General features: G+C 38.0%; 1 protein-coding gene across 1 annotated transcript; it reads left to right on the top strand.

Moving 5' to 3' along the window:
- Positions 1-759: 759 nt before the first annotated feature.
- LOC120275589 (receptor-like protein EIX2) lies at positions 760-13230 on the top strand. The gene is made up of 7 exons (XM_039282212.1): positions 760-948; positions 4101-4824; positions 4991-7068; positions 10480-10593; positions 11814-11895; positions 12896-13059; positions 13108-13230. The coding sequence occupies exons 1-7, from the start codon at positions 760-762 to the stop codon at positions 13228-13230; spliced, it is 3474 nt and encodes a 1157-aa protein (XP_039138146.1).
- Positions 13231-16233: the final 3003 nt, after the last annotated feature.

The raw sequence follows: 16233 nt of genomic DNA, 5'->3' as shown, positions 1-16233 counted from the left end.
GGACGCCATTCGAACGGCTTACAAAGCTCACCCAGACACCATGAAGTTGATTGCTTAGATCACCGGGAATCCAGGCCAGCACCTAGATTTCTCATTGAAAGAGGGTGTCTAGTTCTTCAAAGGAAAGATATGGATTCCAGGGAATTCAGTACTTCAACCTCTCTTATTAGCGGAACACTAGCTCGCATCACTAGCATCTTTTTTTTGCCAGAACTTCGGCGTACAGTTTGGGAGTATGTAGCCAAGTGCTCAATTTGCCAGGCAACGAAGTCCTTCAATTGTGCTCCTTAGGGCCTTCTGCAACCCTTGGCGATTCCAGGAAAAATTTGGCATTCAATAGCCATGGATTTTATCACAAGTTTACCGCCAGCGGGAGGAAAGACAACAATTATGGTGGTGGTTGACCGTCTGTCAAAATAGGCGCATTTCTTCGCATTGAGCCCTTCTTTCGTTGCTTCTCAGGTGGCATAATCTATGGTCCAAGATGTCATTAAACTTCATGGACTTTCGGTGCAGATTGTCTCCTATCGTAACCCTATCTTTATGTCTAATTTTTGGTGAGGGCTATTCCAACTACAGGGAACGATGCTAGCTACTAGCACTTCTTACCATTCACAAACGGTCGATTAGACGGAGGCCCTCAATTGTTATTTGGAGGATTATCTGAGATGTTTCGCCGGCAACAACCCCTGCCAATGGCCACGTTTCCTTCTATGGGCCGAGTGGCATTATAATACTGCTTGACACTAGGCGATCAAAATGTCGCCTTTTGGAGAGGTATTTGGGCAAGCACCACCCTCTTTAGCTGATTATCTGACTAGAACATCATTGGTGGGGGCGGTGGATGACTTACTTACTGACCAGTCAAAGCTCATCACGACACTGCATGAGAACTTACAGCTCGCCCAGCTTCGAAAGCAGAACCAAGCCAACTCCGGTTGGACTAATGTTCAGTTCTAGCTGGGAGATTGGTTTACTCAAATTACAGCCCTACCGGCAATCTTCATTGGCACATTGCACATTTCATAAGCTAGCTCGACATTTTTTTGGCCCATTTCAAATTGTGGAGTAGATTGGTGCGGTTGTTTATAGATTGCAATTTCCAGTCATGACAAAACTCCACAAAGTATTTCATGTCTCCAAACTAAAGCGGTTTATTGGGGATACCACAACGGTTCTTCACCCATTGCCGTCTGAGTTCTTCAACCAACATCCCATTCTGGAGCCCAAAGCTTTTCTTCAGTGCAGGGATGTTCTCAAGCACGGACACATCTTTCCTAAAATCTTAGTTTAATGGGATCACCAGCCAGAAGAGGACGCCACATGGGAAGATGTAGCAGCATTCAAGGCCACTTATCCTAACTTCATCCTTGAGGACACGAATCTTTAAAAGGTGGGGCAATTGTTACAGGAGAAACATCAAAGGAAGGGGGCGTATCCATCAGAAGGAGCTCTCGTAAAACTCAAGGAAAGAAGCACGCCAAATACGATGATTAAATAATGAAGTGAAATGAAATCAGATGCAATAATTAGAAGAGTGAATTACATTGGTGAATGTTTGTAATTAGGAAAAATTTACCAGTACTAGAAGGTTGTTATTACTTTACAAATTACCTTGGCACACAAGATGTTTGTTAGAATGCCAGCTGTGAAAGTTGTTACAATTTTGTTATGACTATCGATTAATAGTGTGATGAATCAATGGAACAACATTTTTTGGCTTGAAATCATTCTCTCCTTCTTTCTATCCCTCTCTTCTCCTATCTCCTTCTTCCTTTCCCTGTCTCCCTCCTTAGAAATTCTCTGAACTTACCCAATCTCCTGCATCAGAAAGCCATTATTTCCGACTATCTAATTCTTTATAAAGTCTTGAATTTGAGAATTTTGAATGTTTCACTCTTGTTTTTTCATGAAAGGTCAAATACTATTAGACTATGAGCCCTTTGGTCGTTTGTAAATAGTTAATTATTTTGTTGGCCAAAATTTGTCAAGAAAGATAAGCCAAAAGATAAATAAAATAAAGGCAAAAAATTTATATTTTTCATCCAGTATAGGCTACGAGACAAAAGAGGAAATCTTTTAAGTATATAAGCACTTACTCTCCATCGCAACCCCAAGTAGATATTAGAAAATAATTTTTTTAACTCTCACAAATAAAAAACTCATTATTTCTCTGTAGGAATTATTGTCCGCGTCTTCCACTTTAAGATGCACAAAATGAGAGAAAAAACCTGTTATTCTCATATCACCACACTATATATATATATATATATATATAATCTATTAACTTCTTTAGTTTAATCACACTAGATTTCATTATATAGATTAACCTTCTTGATTTCTTGATACGGTATCTGTATCTGTATCTGTTATATATTCATGGTAATGCATTAGTCTGTAAGTAATTGTCTCACTGCTCAGTATCTCAATACATATGATAATGTTAATTATTCTCTATGGTGTACGTGATAATTGATTTTGTTCCTTGATTTCTTCAATTAGAATCACATTACTTAATTTCATCAGAGAGTATCACACTATATATATGGTGATTAACTTCTTCTTTACTTTTCTTGATTCCCTCTAATACTCTAATGTTGTAATAATACTACAATTTTAATAGTGATTTTTTAATCTTAGACTTCACTATAGATGTAACCCTATTGTAAACTACCCCATATATTTGTTAGTCTTAAGAGTCACTCCATTTGTGATTATTATTATGTTAATAATAATAATAATAATAATAATATTATTATTATTATTATTATTATTATTATTATTATTTCTTCTTCTTGGATTAGGAAATTTGACAATGAAACATCGTCATTTTTGTTCTTCTTCATTTTCAAAGACTGAGAAATACTTGTTAGACTAAGAAATTCCACAGGTAATTAATATTATATTTATTAGAGTGAAAAAGATTTAATCTTCTTCTTCCTTCTTTTTCTTTTTCCACTAGGAAATTTGACAATGAAACATCATCTTTATTCTTCTTCTTTATCTTCTTAGAGAAATTCCATATGGTGACATCATATATTTTTATAGTGAAAGAGATATAATAATCAAGGGATTGGTCCAAATGTTAGAGATTTTGGTTGCTTAAGCAATTAGCTTCCAATTTGAATTCTCGTATATATATATATATATATGTACAAAATATCCCACTGAGAGAAATTTACCCTTTTACAGGACTTCCAATACATGGTCTACACTCTCACAACCATTAAAAGACTTCTTTGGTTGACGAGAGAAATTTGAGCATCCTTTGTTCCCCTCTAATAAGTATACATAACAATTTACAAATAATATTTTAATATACGTATAAAAAAATTTGTAAAAAGAAAAAAAATACAAATATTTTAATTCAAATAATATTTGTTAGATTTATTATGATGTCATTATACATATTTGTGTCATATTATGCTAGTCCTTATATAATATCTGTTAGTATCGATGATTGTGTCCTAACCTTAATCATGGTTCAAGTAATCCACATTTTATTCCCACAAAATTCAATTATTAAAGTAATATATTAAATAATTAATATAACAAAAACATACCACATTTAATTATAAAAATTTTAATATTAATTTTATAAATGTTGATTCAAATTTTCGTTTAACTCTAAAATATTTTTTTTTTCATTCAAATTAATTCAAACACTCAAAATAACTCCGATATAAGAGTGAAAATAGTCGGGTTTGGACATTGTTGCTCGGGATCATTCTAGAAAAAAAAAAACATGAAAATAGATAAAATTTTCCCTTAATTTTTCTGATTAATAATAAATATTTATTAAAATTAATGAATTTTAAAAATTAATCACTTACCAAACTTCGTGAAATTATAAATGGTAAAAGTTGATTGTGGCGTAACGTTTGGGTGTTTAGTTGAATGGAAAATTTGGATGAGGAAATTCCTCGTCCATAGTGTGGTTAATTAATGGGAACTGAAAGACATGACTCTCTAACCTATCTATATAAACGAATTGAACACAATGGAAGAGAAATCAACATCTACACACAATTAGCCATTCTTTCATCATGGATAATTTACTGTCTTTACTACTGATCTTGTTTCTCTTGTTTATTAATAAGCTTGATGTTTGTACTGGTGACCTACAACAAGAAGGACAAAAACAAGATCAAGTAGTTGAAGTTTGCAAAGAAGATGAGAGAAAAGCTCTTCTTGATTTCAAACAAGGGCTTCATGATCCTTATGGATTTCTCTCTTCTTGGACTGGTAACAACTGTTGCACTAGTTGGAAGGGAGTGCAGTGTAGCACTAGGACTGGACACGTTGTGCAGCTTGATCTCCATAGCCAAGTGCCATTGTATGATTATAATGACAATCCTATTCGTTCCCAAAGATTAGGAGGTGAAATCAGGCCTTCTCTGCTTGGCTTGAGGCACTTGAGATACTTGGACCTTAGCATGAACTACTTTGTCGGAATCCATATCCCGGCCTTCATTGGTTCATTTCGGAGTCTTCAGTATCTTGATCTTTCATATTCTGGTTTCAGTGGAGCTATTCCGCATCAACTTGGTAATCTCACTAACTTGAGCTATCTTGATCTCTCTGATGAGATATTTGGATTTGGGTGGAGGCTCCATATAGTTGGAAGTCATTGGCTTTCAAATCTAGTTTCCATTCGATACTTATATTTGAATGGAGTGGATCTTTCTAAAGCACCAAATATAATCCACTCATTGAATATGCTTCAATGGATATCTGAGATACGATTGTCTGACTGCAAGCTTAACCTTCCTCTTTCTCTTCCTCGAGTTAACTTCACATCGCTCTATCTCCTCGATCTTGCAGGTAACAATTTTATTTCAACTATGTTTTAATTGGTTATGGCTTGATTTTAGTTACTAGCATATGATCTATTTATCTTGGCTATAATAGATTTCTAAAATCATATTCTTTCTGCCATTAGAAATAATCTAATTTTATTTCTGACTCTCTGTTTTATTCAATCTTTCAGATAACAATATTAATTCAACAATACCATTTTGGTTGTTTGAATTAAGTAGGCTTCAGTATCTTTATATGGGAGATAATCGATTCTCAAATCTCATTCCTCCAACCATTAGCAATCTAACTTATCTCAAGACCCTTTCTTTCAAAAATAATATAAATAGTAATAATGGATGTGGAATTCCAAAAACTTTGGGTGATCTTTGCATGTTGACAACACTGGATCTTTCAGGAAATAATGTTAGTGTTGAATTGAGTGAATTTGGAGAAACATTTTCAGGATGTATTAATATGAGTTTGGAAACACTGATATTGTCGAATGCCAACCTGTTTGGTCATTTACCAGAATGGTTAGGAAATCTCAAGTCTGTCAAGTCAATTGACCTCTCTTTCAACTCATTATACGGCCCAATTCCTGATTATCAACTGGTACCATCACTGCAAGAGTTAGACCTTTCTTATAATACCCTGAACGGTACTTTGCCTGAAAATCTTGGCCAGTTGTTTCCCAAGTTAATTCTTTTAAGCGTTCGCAATAATAAGTTGGTGGGTGTTGTGACCGAAACTCATTTTGTTGATCTTACAAATATAGAATATCTGGACGTTTCTTCGAATGCGTTCATATTCAATATTAGTTCAAATTGGGTTCCTCCATCTTCTTTGGAAGAAATTTTGACAGGTAGTTGCCAAATGGGACCAAGTTTTCCTACTTGGGTTCAAAAATTGGAGAACTTGTTTACTATTTCAATGTTTGAGGCAGGAATTTCAGATGTCATACCAGATTGGTTTTGGAATTTTAGCTTGAAACTTCAAATTGTAGATTTATCACATAATGATATCAAAGGCAGATTGCCTCATTCACTGGAGCATCTCAATCTAAGTCATGTCATTCTGAGCCACAACCATTTTGAGGGACCAATACCCCTTTTTCCCTCAACAATTGAAATATTGAAGTTAGAGAACAACTCATTTTCTGGGATTATTCTTGCTTGTTGGAACCAATCTCTACAAACAAAACTTACAATCGTGGATCTTTCTTACAACAGTTTAAGTGGTGATTTTCCTGCTTCAATTTGTGGAGGCTATTCATTGGATGTATTACACTTGAACAATAATAATTTTTCTGGTGAGCTCCCTTTACAATTGAGAAATTGCCAATCTTTGGGAATACTTGATCTTGGTTATAATAAATTCAATGGAAGCATATCAACTTTGCTTTGGGATGGCTTGTTACATTTAGAAGCTCTTCGACTTCGATCTAATTTATTGATTGGCAACATTCCTCCACAGCTGGGCAACCTCAATTTTCTTCGAGTTATAGATCTTGCACACAATCATTTTTCAGGAGAAATTCCAATAACTTTTGGCAACCTTAAAGCCATGAAGGGCTTCTTAGATACTTCACATGATATAGATCATTTTAACACATTTGAAGTGGAAATGAAAGGTAGAGAACTTTGGTATGGTGTTGAAGAATCTTCTCTCCCCATGGCTATTGACCTTTCTGATAATGATTTATCAGGAGAGATCCCGAAGGAGCTAACAAACTTGATAGGCTTGCGAAGCTTACATTTATCTAAGAACCATTTAACTGGAAAGATTCCTGAGAGTATTAGTCAGTTGCGGTGGTTAGAATCTCTCGACTTATCAATGAATAATCTGTCAGGTATGATTCCAGAAAGTATGGCATTATTAACCTCATTGAGTGATTTGAACCTTTCTTTTAATAAGTTCTCGGGAAAGATTCCATCTGGTGGACAATTTCAGACATTCATCAATTCCTCTATTTACAGCAACAATTCTAATCTCTGTGGATTTCCATTAGATGTCAAGTGCCATGAAAATAAGCCATCTCAATCACCTACACTCCAAATTGGGGAAGAAGATGTTACTGAGGTTGATGAAAGAAAATGGCTTTATTTAAGCATGGGAATAGGATTTGCTTCTGGACTTTGGGCCTTTTGTAGTGCATTGATATTAAACAAGAGGTGGTGCTTCACATATTTTCAATTATTAGATAATGCTTTTGATTGGATATATGTGGTTACAGTGGTAAACTTCAACAAAATAAAGACAACTTGTTTGGTATTTGCCTAACATATTTTGTTGTATGTAATATTTGTAATGAAATTATCATGATGTATTGGTGTAATAAAATAATACTATTTGAGTTTAAATAAAATAGGCATGTTCCTTGAGCAATGCTCCAATTAAATACTAAATAAAATTAATGCCCATCTTTGAGAATTTAAAACCAATTATTGTAATAATCAAAATGAGTGTACAACATTCATGTATTTCATATCATTTTGTACACTCATTTAGCATGTATTATAATTATATTGTGAAATTTAATGCTAAATATAGTGTGGTTTGCATTCTTAGGCTTAGGGCAACATTTCAAGCCGAGAGAGAGAGAGAGAGAGAGAGAGAGAGAGAGAGAGAGAGCCAAAAGGAGCATTCCAGACTCTAAACGAAGATGTTGGAGCTTTGTCGGCATCATTTGAAAAAGGGCAATGCAAACTGGTTGGCTTACAGGCCTCTTGCGGCCAACTTTACGGCCGTAAGTGGATTCCAGAGAACCTTGCGGGGATCCTTATAACCGTAAGGAGGATTCAGAGCCAAATCAGAGAACCTTACGGGCACGACTTATGCCTATAAAAATGTCTGTAAGGACCATCCACAGGAGTTTATTACCACAGCATACGCTCGTAAGGGTAGTCATAAGAAGTAGCACAGTGAAGCTTACGGTTTAGCGCTTACGACTATAAGTTGGACCGTAATATAAATAGAAGATCTTACAGATGGGACTTACGGCCGAAAGTGTTCTCGTAAGGCTCGTGACCATCTTCTCCAGCTCCTTTATGGCCACATCCTTACGCCCGTAAGCAACCCGTAAGCAGTCAGTTATAAATAGAACTTATGAGGATTTTTAGGGTATTTTTTGTTTTTCTTTTGGGCGATTCTTAGAGGTGAAGTTTGAGAAGAAAGGAGATAAATCTCCAGTACTGAAGGGCTATTCCAAGGGAGATTTGGATCCATATTCAAGGGGATTGGAGATTGTAGCTATCAATCTCATCTTGGCGGCATGCTTGGAAGCTTTCCTAGGGCTTCTTCGGTAATCCTCCGTCGGCACGATTGAGAAGAGGGTTTTCATGTTTCCTCCTATTACTTGTATCTTCAATGCTTACCCTCCACTAATGGAGGACTAATTTGATAGATGTTTGGGCATAGTTGAAATCTAGGGTTTATACTTTGACAATGGTTGTGGATGGTTGTGCTATTTCATTTCATTAATCGCAATTTATATTTTTGTATCTAATTACATGTTTTTATTGAATGATTGCTATTGTGGCAAGAGCCCCCTAGTTTTCATATATTTGATGTGCTTGGTGACGAGAAGAAATTCGTACATAGCATAGACTTGCTATAATTTGAGGGGATTATGAGTAAGACTCTAGTTAGGGTACTTTGGAGACCCAGTCTCCCTCAATTCTCCTGAGTGAGTTAGTGATAATCTTTGTAGGATAGTTTCTTAATAGAACTGCTTTGTAGGATAGTTTCACTAAAATTGTGATAATACCCTGAATATAATTCCTTACAAGTATCCAAAGGTTTAAGGTATTACACGAGGTTTGTGATATGTTGAAGATCAACAATATTTCTGATAACGCCATTAGACTCTGATTGTTTCTATTCTCACTAAAGAGAAAAGCCAAGCAGTGGCTCCAAGCTCTCTCTAGAGCATCTATCACAACTTGGGAGTAGCTCGTCGAAGCGTTCTTAGCCCGTTATGTTCCACCAGGAAGAATGGCCAAGTTGCGTCAAGAGATTACAGCTTATGCATAGTTGGATACCGAATTATTGTTTGATGCGTGGGAGAGATTCAAAGACTTATTAGGGAAATGTCCACATCACAATCTCCCTGAATTGATGTTTCATCAAGGCCTAAATCAGAGTACCAGTCATCTTATTGACTCAGCAACAGGAGGATCACTTGGCAATAAGACCCCAGAGGCTGTCAAGCAGTTGATAGAAGAGATAGCCATAACCAACTACCAATGAAATTCTAGAGGTAACTCAGTTGGAAAGCCCACTGGGATAATCGAGGTTAGCAAAGTCACAGCGTTAGGAGCCCAGGTGGAGGGCTTGAGCAAAAAGATTGATAACTTATCCACTTAGAAGTCTACTGTAGTTATGGTTTACAACACGTGTGGGGAAAGACATGCCTATACATATTGCTCTATTGTAGGAGCGGCCCACGGATACATCGAACAAGTATATTTCATTGGCAGTGCCCTCCGACAGCAAGGAAGCCCCTACAGTGGCACCTGTAACCCAGGATGGCAGAATCAACCTAATTTCTCTTGGGGAAATCAAGGGCAGCAGCAGAAGCTCCCACCAGGATTTCCTCAACCATAGAATTATAAGAAACCCGTATTGGAGGAAGTACTTACTCGGTTTATACAGAGCACGGATACTAAGTTTCAGCAGTCCAAAACCTAATTTCAGTGCATAGAGTCAATGATGAGAAATCAGTAAGCTTCTATTTAGAATCTAGAGAATCAAGCGGGGTAGATAGCTAAACTGTTGTCCAAATGTACTCAAGAGAGTTTGCCGAGTAATACTGAAGCCAATCCTTGTTAACATCTCAAGGCTATCAGTCTTCGGAGGGGTAAAGAAGTGGGGATGGGTTAGTAACAGGCTGATAGGGAAGGAAAAGAAATTAGAAGTTGAGATTTTGGAAAGTCCGGCAAAGAAGGGAAAGGCCACTCCAATTGTTGAGAAAAGAACACCGCCATTAGTGAAGAAGTATGTCCCTCGCTTCGTTACCCATCAAGGCTGAAGAATGATCGCACAGATGAAAAATTCAAGAGATTTTTGGATTTATTGAAGCAACTACACATTAATGTACCGTTTGTTGAAGCTCTTTCTCAAATGCTGAAGTACACCAAGTTTCTCATAGACTTACTAACCAAGAAATGGAAAATTTGAAGAGGTGTCAACGGTTACATTGAGTAAGGGATGATCGGCATTACTTTAAAACTAACTACCAGGGAAGAAGAAAGATGTAGGGAGTTTTACTATCCCTTGTAGCATTGGTGATTTGGTAAATGAAAAAGCCCTAGTGGATGTAGGAACTATTATAAATATTATGCCTTACACTATGTTTAGGAAATTTTGACTTAGTGACCGTTAGCCAACTAGGATGACCTTACAATTAGCAGACCGCTCCATTAGGCATCTTTAGGGAATCATAAAAGATGTGTTGATTAAAGTTGATAAATTTATCTTCCTGGTAGACTTTGTAATTTTAGATGTAGATAAGGATGTTGAGATCTTGAGGTACCCCTCATTCTTGGTAGGCATTTCCTAGCCAGCTTCCAAGCTCTAATTGATGTTAGCAATGGTAGAATGATATTTAGGATTGGGGGTGAGTAAGTCATGTTTGATTTATCTAATGCTACTGATGACACTTGTTCTTTCATTGATAAGATTTATTCGATTGTTGATGAATATGTGCAAGAAATTCTGCACAAGGAGCATTTTGTGGAGTTATTGGATGCCCCTCATGTTGAAGAGATCGCCTCTATTCTTACACCAACATTGGTTGAGGAATAGATGAGCAAAAAGTATTGGCTAGAGGTCACTTCCCCCAAGAAAGGCAAGAGAAAACTTTTACCTAAGGAGGTAACACTTGAGTCAGTCAGCTTCATTGGTAAGTTCACCATTTTCTTCAATCTCGCACTTGGGCACTATTTCAGAGACATTCATTTTGGTCTTGAGGAGTATTTCTATTTTGAACCTCCTTGACATGCGTATTCCAGCTAAGCCAAGCTCGTTATGTTAAACAAGCACTTCTTGGAAGGCAACCCAAGTAAAACTTTTTGTATTTTGTTGAGTTTGAGTCCTTACTGCTAGTTTTGTAGTTTTGTTTGAGTTAAAAGTAAATTACTCGGCATGCCTTGGATTTTTCATGTGTTGGCTGGTTGTTTGTTTTTTTGACACTCATTTTGTGCTTCATATATCATATTTATACTTGAGCTTAATTATAGGAAACATGGGAAACTCTACCCATTTTCCAGGACTGTTTACCGGCAACTTATGCCTGTAAGCAGGGCCTTAAGCCTCAAATAGAGAGCTTTACGGCATATTTACACCGTAAGCCACCCTATAAGGGGGTTCCAGAGAGTTTTAAGAGTGTACTTATTGCCTGTATGTCCTGATGAGCACAGTTCAGAGGTTCCTTACGTGTGATTTACGCCTGTAAGTGAGGTGTAAGGGTCATCCAGAGCACTTTACAGGTATTCTTTAAACCCTTACGGCCCATAACCTTAATGGGGTACAACCTAGGTTCTTGACGGGCATCTTACCCATGTAAGCAAGATCGTAAGAGCAAGACAAAGAACTTTACAGGCTACAGTATAAAGGCCCTTATGATAGTAACCTAGGTTATAAAGGAGATGTATCCTTACGGGCCAGGCCTTACGGCCGTAAGCTCCCCGTAATTGTTCATTCAGAGATACTTACGGTCACGGCTTATCCCCCAAGCTGCCCATAAGACCCTAGGGTTTTAGTGTCGCCAGCGACCTTTGAGCTTCATTTCAAATTCTCGTTTTAAGTAATTTTGAACTAGTTTGGATTGCTCCTAAAGCTTTTCACCTACCAGTTTTTTATCTTATACTTTGTATCAAAAGTAATCCTCATTTTTCATGATTCTTGAGTCAATTTATTGAAATTTCACATGAAAACGAATGTGTGCATGCTTAGCACTGCTTGATTGTTGTTTTAAAGTCGAAATTTGTAAATTTTTGAGCTCCAATGTACAGGAGGGGTTCTTATGGTCTAAGCTCATGGATTATGGCCGTAAGGTTGCCGTGGCTATAAAGGTGACATTCCTCGAGGCTTACGGTAATAAGCCTACTCGTAAAGAGGCCTTAAGCACTCCTAATTAGAGTAAATCTTGTATTTTTTTTTCTAAACATCATATTTGTCTGTCGCAGTATGGCTAAAGTGAAGAAGGTTGCATCAAGACCGGCTAAGAGAAGCTGGACAGAGGCTTCTACCTTGGCATGGCCACCGTGGAGGAGACGACGACTCCCCTGATCCCTTCGGCCCCTACATTCTCCAAAGCTCGCTTCTGAGAGCGGTTTGCCCGCTTGAAGACAAAGTGATTTGGCCAGTCCTGTACGGTGGGCTGGTCGATCCTCGAGCAATTTGGGCTTGAGAAGGAGGTGAAGGGGTTGTTTTAAACAGGTGGATGGAGCAGCCTTTTCTCTTATGAGGAACAGGTGTACTGGGACACAACCCTTGAGGTCTTATCCATCTTCAAAGTGAACCGAGGGCTCGTGGGGTTTGATAGAGCTATTACCATTAGATTTCAGCTATTCGGGGAGCAGGGATAGATGACTTACATAGAGTTTTTGTTATTGTTAGGGTTGCACGATACTGACTACACCAATTCCCTGCAGTACGAGAAGTTGCTGATCGACTTCCCTCTAGGCGTCACAGCCAAAACATTGTGGTAGCATTTGAGCAGAAGGTGGAGTTACGAGCTAGGCTTCAAGAATACCTCTTTCCTCACTCGCTCGGCTCTAAGATACGCCCATGCTATCATTGCATGCTCTTTTGTAGGTAAGGCCGATAGCATTGGAGTGGTGGGGCGACAGGAGCTCCTATCCTCTACAGCATTGTAGAGCATCACCCCATCCACCTTGGCTACGTACTAGCAGACTTTATCACACATCAGGGCTAGTATGTATGTCTTGGTGTGATTTTCACAGGCCCATATATCACACGACTCATCCAAGATATGGGCTTAGTAGATCGACTTCAAGGACAGGAGGTGGTTGGCGGCACATCTCCCATCGGCATTAATACATTGACCATTGTATCCTCACCTTGACCACAGAGCAGCCATCAGCAGGGGGTGAGGATAAGGTTAAGGAGTTGAATGATGAGTTTTGCAGTGAGTTATCCCTACCTTCAGCCACTAAGCCTGCAAGTTCGCCCAGTCCATCAACTCCTCCCAAACATAGATCAGAGATTCATGAGCTGTGGGCTAAGGTAAGACAGGTAAGGGAGGACCAACAGGCTATATAGTTGACGCTGGTACAGATGTAGGCCGATCTTGGCTGCGCTCTGGATATTCTTGCCAGGCTGGTCCCTTATCCAGTTCCATCTCCTTCAGCATCGACTTCTCCATCATCACCGCATCCACCGACAAACTCCGCCCCATCGGACTGAGCATTAGTTTCTTTTCTTTTCATTCTACTCTTTCATTTTCAAACTTTGTATTCATCATTTATGAGAAGGGTTGGCCCTCCCTAGTTTGTACTTATTTTTTTAGACTTTTAATGGATTTCAGTTTTTATTTTTGTTATTTTATTTTTGTTGAGCTTTAATGTCTTCCATGCACTTCGCAGCACTTAATGGTAACACCCACCGTCCTCAATTACAAAAGGGATGCTCACTCGGTCATTTCTTGACCTTAAGCAATCCCAACTGCTAGGTCACAACAACGGACACACTAGACCGGTTCCAATGATCAATGTACTCTCTAATTTGAACCGGGGAAGTACTCATTTTCCACTCCCCTTCTATTCTTGTTTACATTGTCTTGCATGCTTATTTTGCCCACACATTGAGTACAATGTATGATTTAAGTGTGGGGCAGGGTTTATGACTCATTGTATTTTTTTACATGCCAAGTTGTAACTAATGTCGGTGCATTTGAAATGTAGTTGGAGTTTCTTAGTATTAAAGGTGGACACATGTGAGTTTGGTCCATTTTGAGTTCTATTTTTTTTATGCTACACTATATTCTTGGTTATTCACCTAATTAGAGCACACAAATTCTCTATTGTAACAACTTAAACCTTGTTGGACTTCATATAGTTTAGTTCATTTTACTTCATGTGGTTGAATATTGAGAAATTTTTTTGCAAATTTGAAAGAATTTGTTAGAAAAAAATGAGAAAAGAAAAGAGCTGCCACTATTAGAAGTGTGAAGCTAGTCTCAATAAGTCATATATGGTGTATGCCCTAATAAGAGAAAGAGCTACCTCTTTAGGAAAGTGAAAGATACCGTATTTCGGTAAAAGATGTGGAAAGAGCTACCTCTTTTAAGCGTGAAAGCCACTTGTGAGGCTACGTGAGAAAATGATGCCTTAGGAGTTGTGTGAAGCTACCACTTTATAATTAAGAAGATGTTTGTGAAATTTTTGTTATTAAAGTCCTCTAGGTCAAAAGAAGTGAAGGTGTTGTAACACACACACACACACAATGATAGCTTTGAATAGAGTGTCTACTATTGTTGGAACTTAAAGTTTTTAGCAATCTTGTTTAGTTGAAACCCGAACTACTTTTGAAATTCCCCAATTCTTGAAGCCCCGAGGTCTTGCACTTTCTTCACTTAATTTGTAATGTTTTATTTTTTCTTAAGAATAAGCAAAAGCTTAAGTGTGGGGGAATTTGATGAGTATACAATGCCATGTATTTCATATCATTTTGTACAATCATTTGCCTTGTATTAGAATTATATTGTGGAATTCGATGCTAAATCTAGTGTGTTTTACATTCTCAGGCTTAGGGCAGCAGTTCAAAATGAGAGTGTGAGAGAGAGAGAGAGAGAGAGAGAGTCAAAAGGAGCATTCCAGACTCTCTCAGAATTATTTTAATAAAGACAAGGCAAACTGGTGGCTTACGGGCCACTTACGGCCAACCTTACAGCTGTTAAGTGGATTCTAAAGAACCTTGTGGGCATCTTTATGCCCGTAAGGAGGATTCAGAGCTAAATCAAAAGGGTTTGATTTCCGGCTTCTGATGCTATTATATTTAATGTTTTATGGTGATTTGTATGCCAAATTTTGAAATTATTGGTGCATATTTATGTGAAATTGTACTATGAATCACTTGATCCTATGCATCTCTATCCCCCAAGAAAATTTTGTTTGATGTATTTGTGAAGGTGTACTGAAATTTTGTTAGAAAAGAACCAATTCATTTATAAGTAGGACATGTTTGTATGTATATAGTTGTATTATCACTAAGTAGGTTAGGCACAATTGTGTAATTTCGTCAGTTATCCTGTTTACTGAGTAAAATATGATGGTTAAGTGCAAGAGTTGGTTGCATGCAACTAGCATTAATTAAGAACATAACTAATTAATATGCATTTTTCAGCTATCAGCATCTTCTGATTGGCATGTATATTCTAAATATACATTATGATATTCATTAATGGTATTAAATGATGTCAAAAATTGTATGAAGAGTATACAGTATAAGTAGATAGTAAGAAGGAAGATGTATGTGGGCGTCCATTAAGCTTGGAATTCAATAATAAAACAGGTGATCTTTTTGTTGCTGATGCTTATAAAGGGCTTCTAGAGGCCACACATAATGTGAGAATTTTGAAGCATGTGGTCACAAGTGTAGAAGGTGGAGCACTTTGCTTCATAAATGGTTTGGACATTGATCGAAATTCAGATGTTATCTACTTCGCTAATAGCCGCCTAAAATACCAGAGAAGATACCTTACAAATAAATACATTAATTTTTCATTATATAACAACACTAGTAAGATATATATATATATATATTATGATGATGTACCATTCAGGAAGTATATGGAGGAGATAATATACGGTGAATGTACCTTTTTAAAATAATGCAGGCAAAAGTATGAGATGGGGGCATTGATTGGAGGGGAATGCAATTAATGTAGTGAAGAAGTCTTCACCAGCAATTGACTTAATGCCCCCAGCACTTGCGGCTAATGGACTAGAGATGGGCACGGGCCGTTCGAAAACCCAGATGCAGCCGGAACCGCCTGAAGCAGCCCACGGGTTAGTGACCCAACGGGCTAGTTCAATGAACTGTAACCTGCCCGTCATGTAGATGGGCCGGTTACAGGTTGGGTTGCCCCCAACCCGTGACCCGGCGGGCCAACCCGTTGGGTTGGCCAGCCGTGTCAGGCCCGATTTGGAACCGGGTCAACCCGTCGAGTTAGGCCCGGTTTGGTATTTAATTTAATTTTTTTATATTTTTTCTGAAAATTTTTGAAATTTTTTAGATTTGTTTTTCTTTTTGTTAAATGTGTGGGCCAACCCGGCTCGGCGAGTCAAACCCGCCGGGTCAATAGGGAGCCGGGTTGGTTCCGGGCCCAGCTCCTTCTGAATCAGACCCGCCGGGTCAGACGGGTCAACCAGGCCCGACGGATTCGACTCCCCTGCCAGGCCAGGTCCA

This window comes from Dioscorea cayenensis, chromosome 14 (assembly GCF_009730915.1).
Source record: "Dioscorea cayenensis subsp. rotundata cultivar TDr96_F1 chromosome 14, TDr96_F1_v2_PseudoChromosome.rev07_lg8_w22 25.fasta, whole genome shotgun sequence".
Taxonomy (NCBI): Eukaryota; Viridiplantae; Streptophyta; class Magnoliopsida; order Dioscoreales; family Dioscoreaceae; genus Dioscorea; species Dioscorea cayenensis.
The sequence above is the reverse complement of the archived record's forward strand: the minus strand, read 5'-3'. Positions and strand labels throughout refer to the sequence as shown.

What these genes read in the sequence shown, in the direction of transcription:
- LOC120275589 (XM_039282212.1), top strand. Translation starts at nt 760, where the DNA reads ATGTCGCCTTTTGGAGAGGTATTTGGGCAAGCACCACCCTCTTTAGCT. An exon ending in CTATCTCCTCGATCTTGCAG is followed by an intron (nt 4,825 to 4,990) that starts GTAACAATTTTA and finishes TCAATCTTTCAG; the next exon opens with ATAACAATATTAATTCAACA. An exon ending in TGTGGGCTAAGGTAAGACAG is followed by an intron (nt 13,060 to 13,107) that starts GTAAGGGAGGAC and finishes GTACAGATGTAG; the next exon opens with GCCGATCTTGGCTGCGCTCT.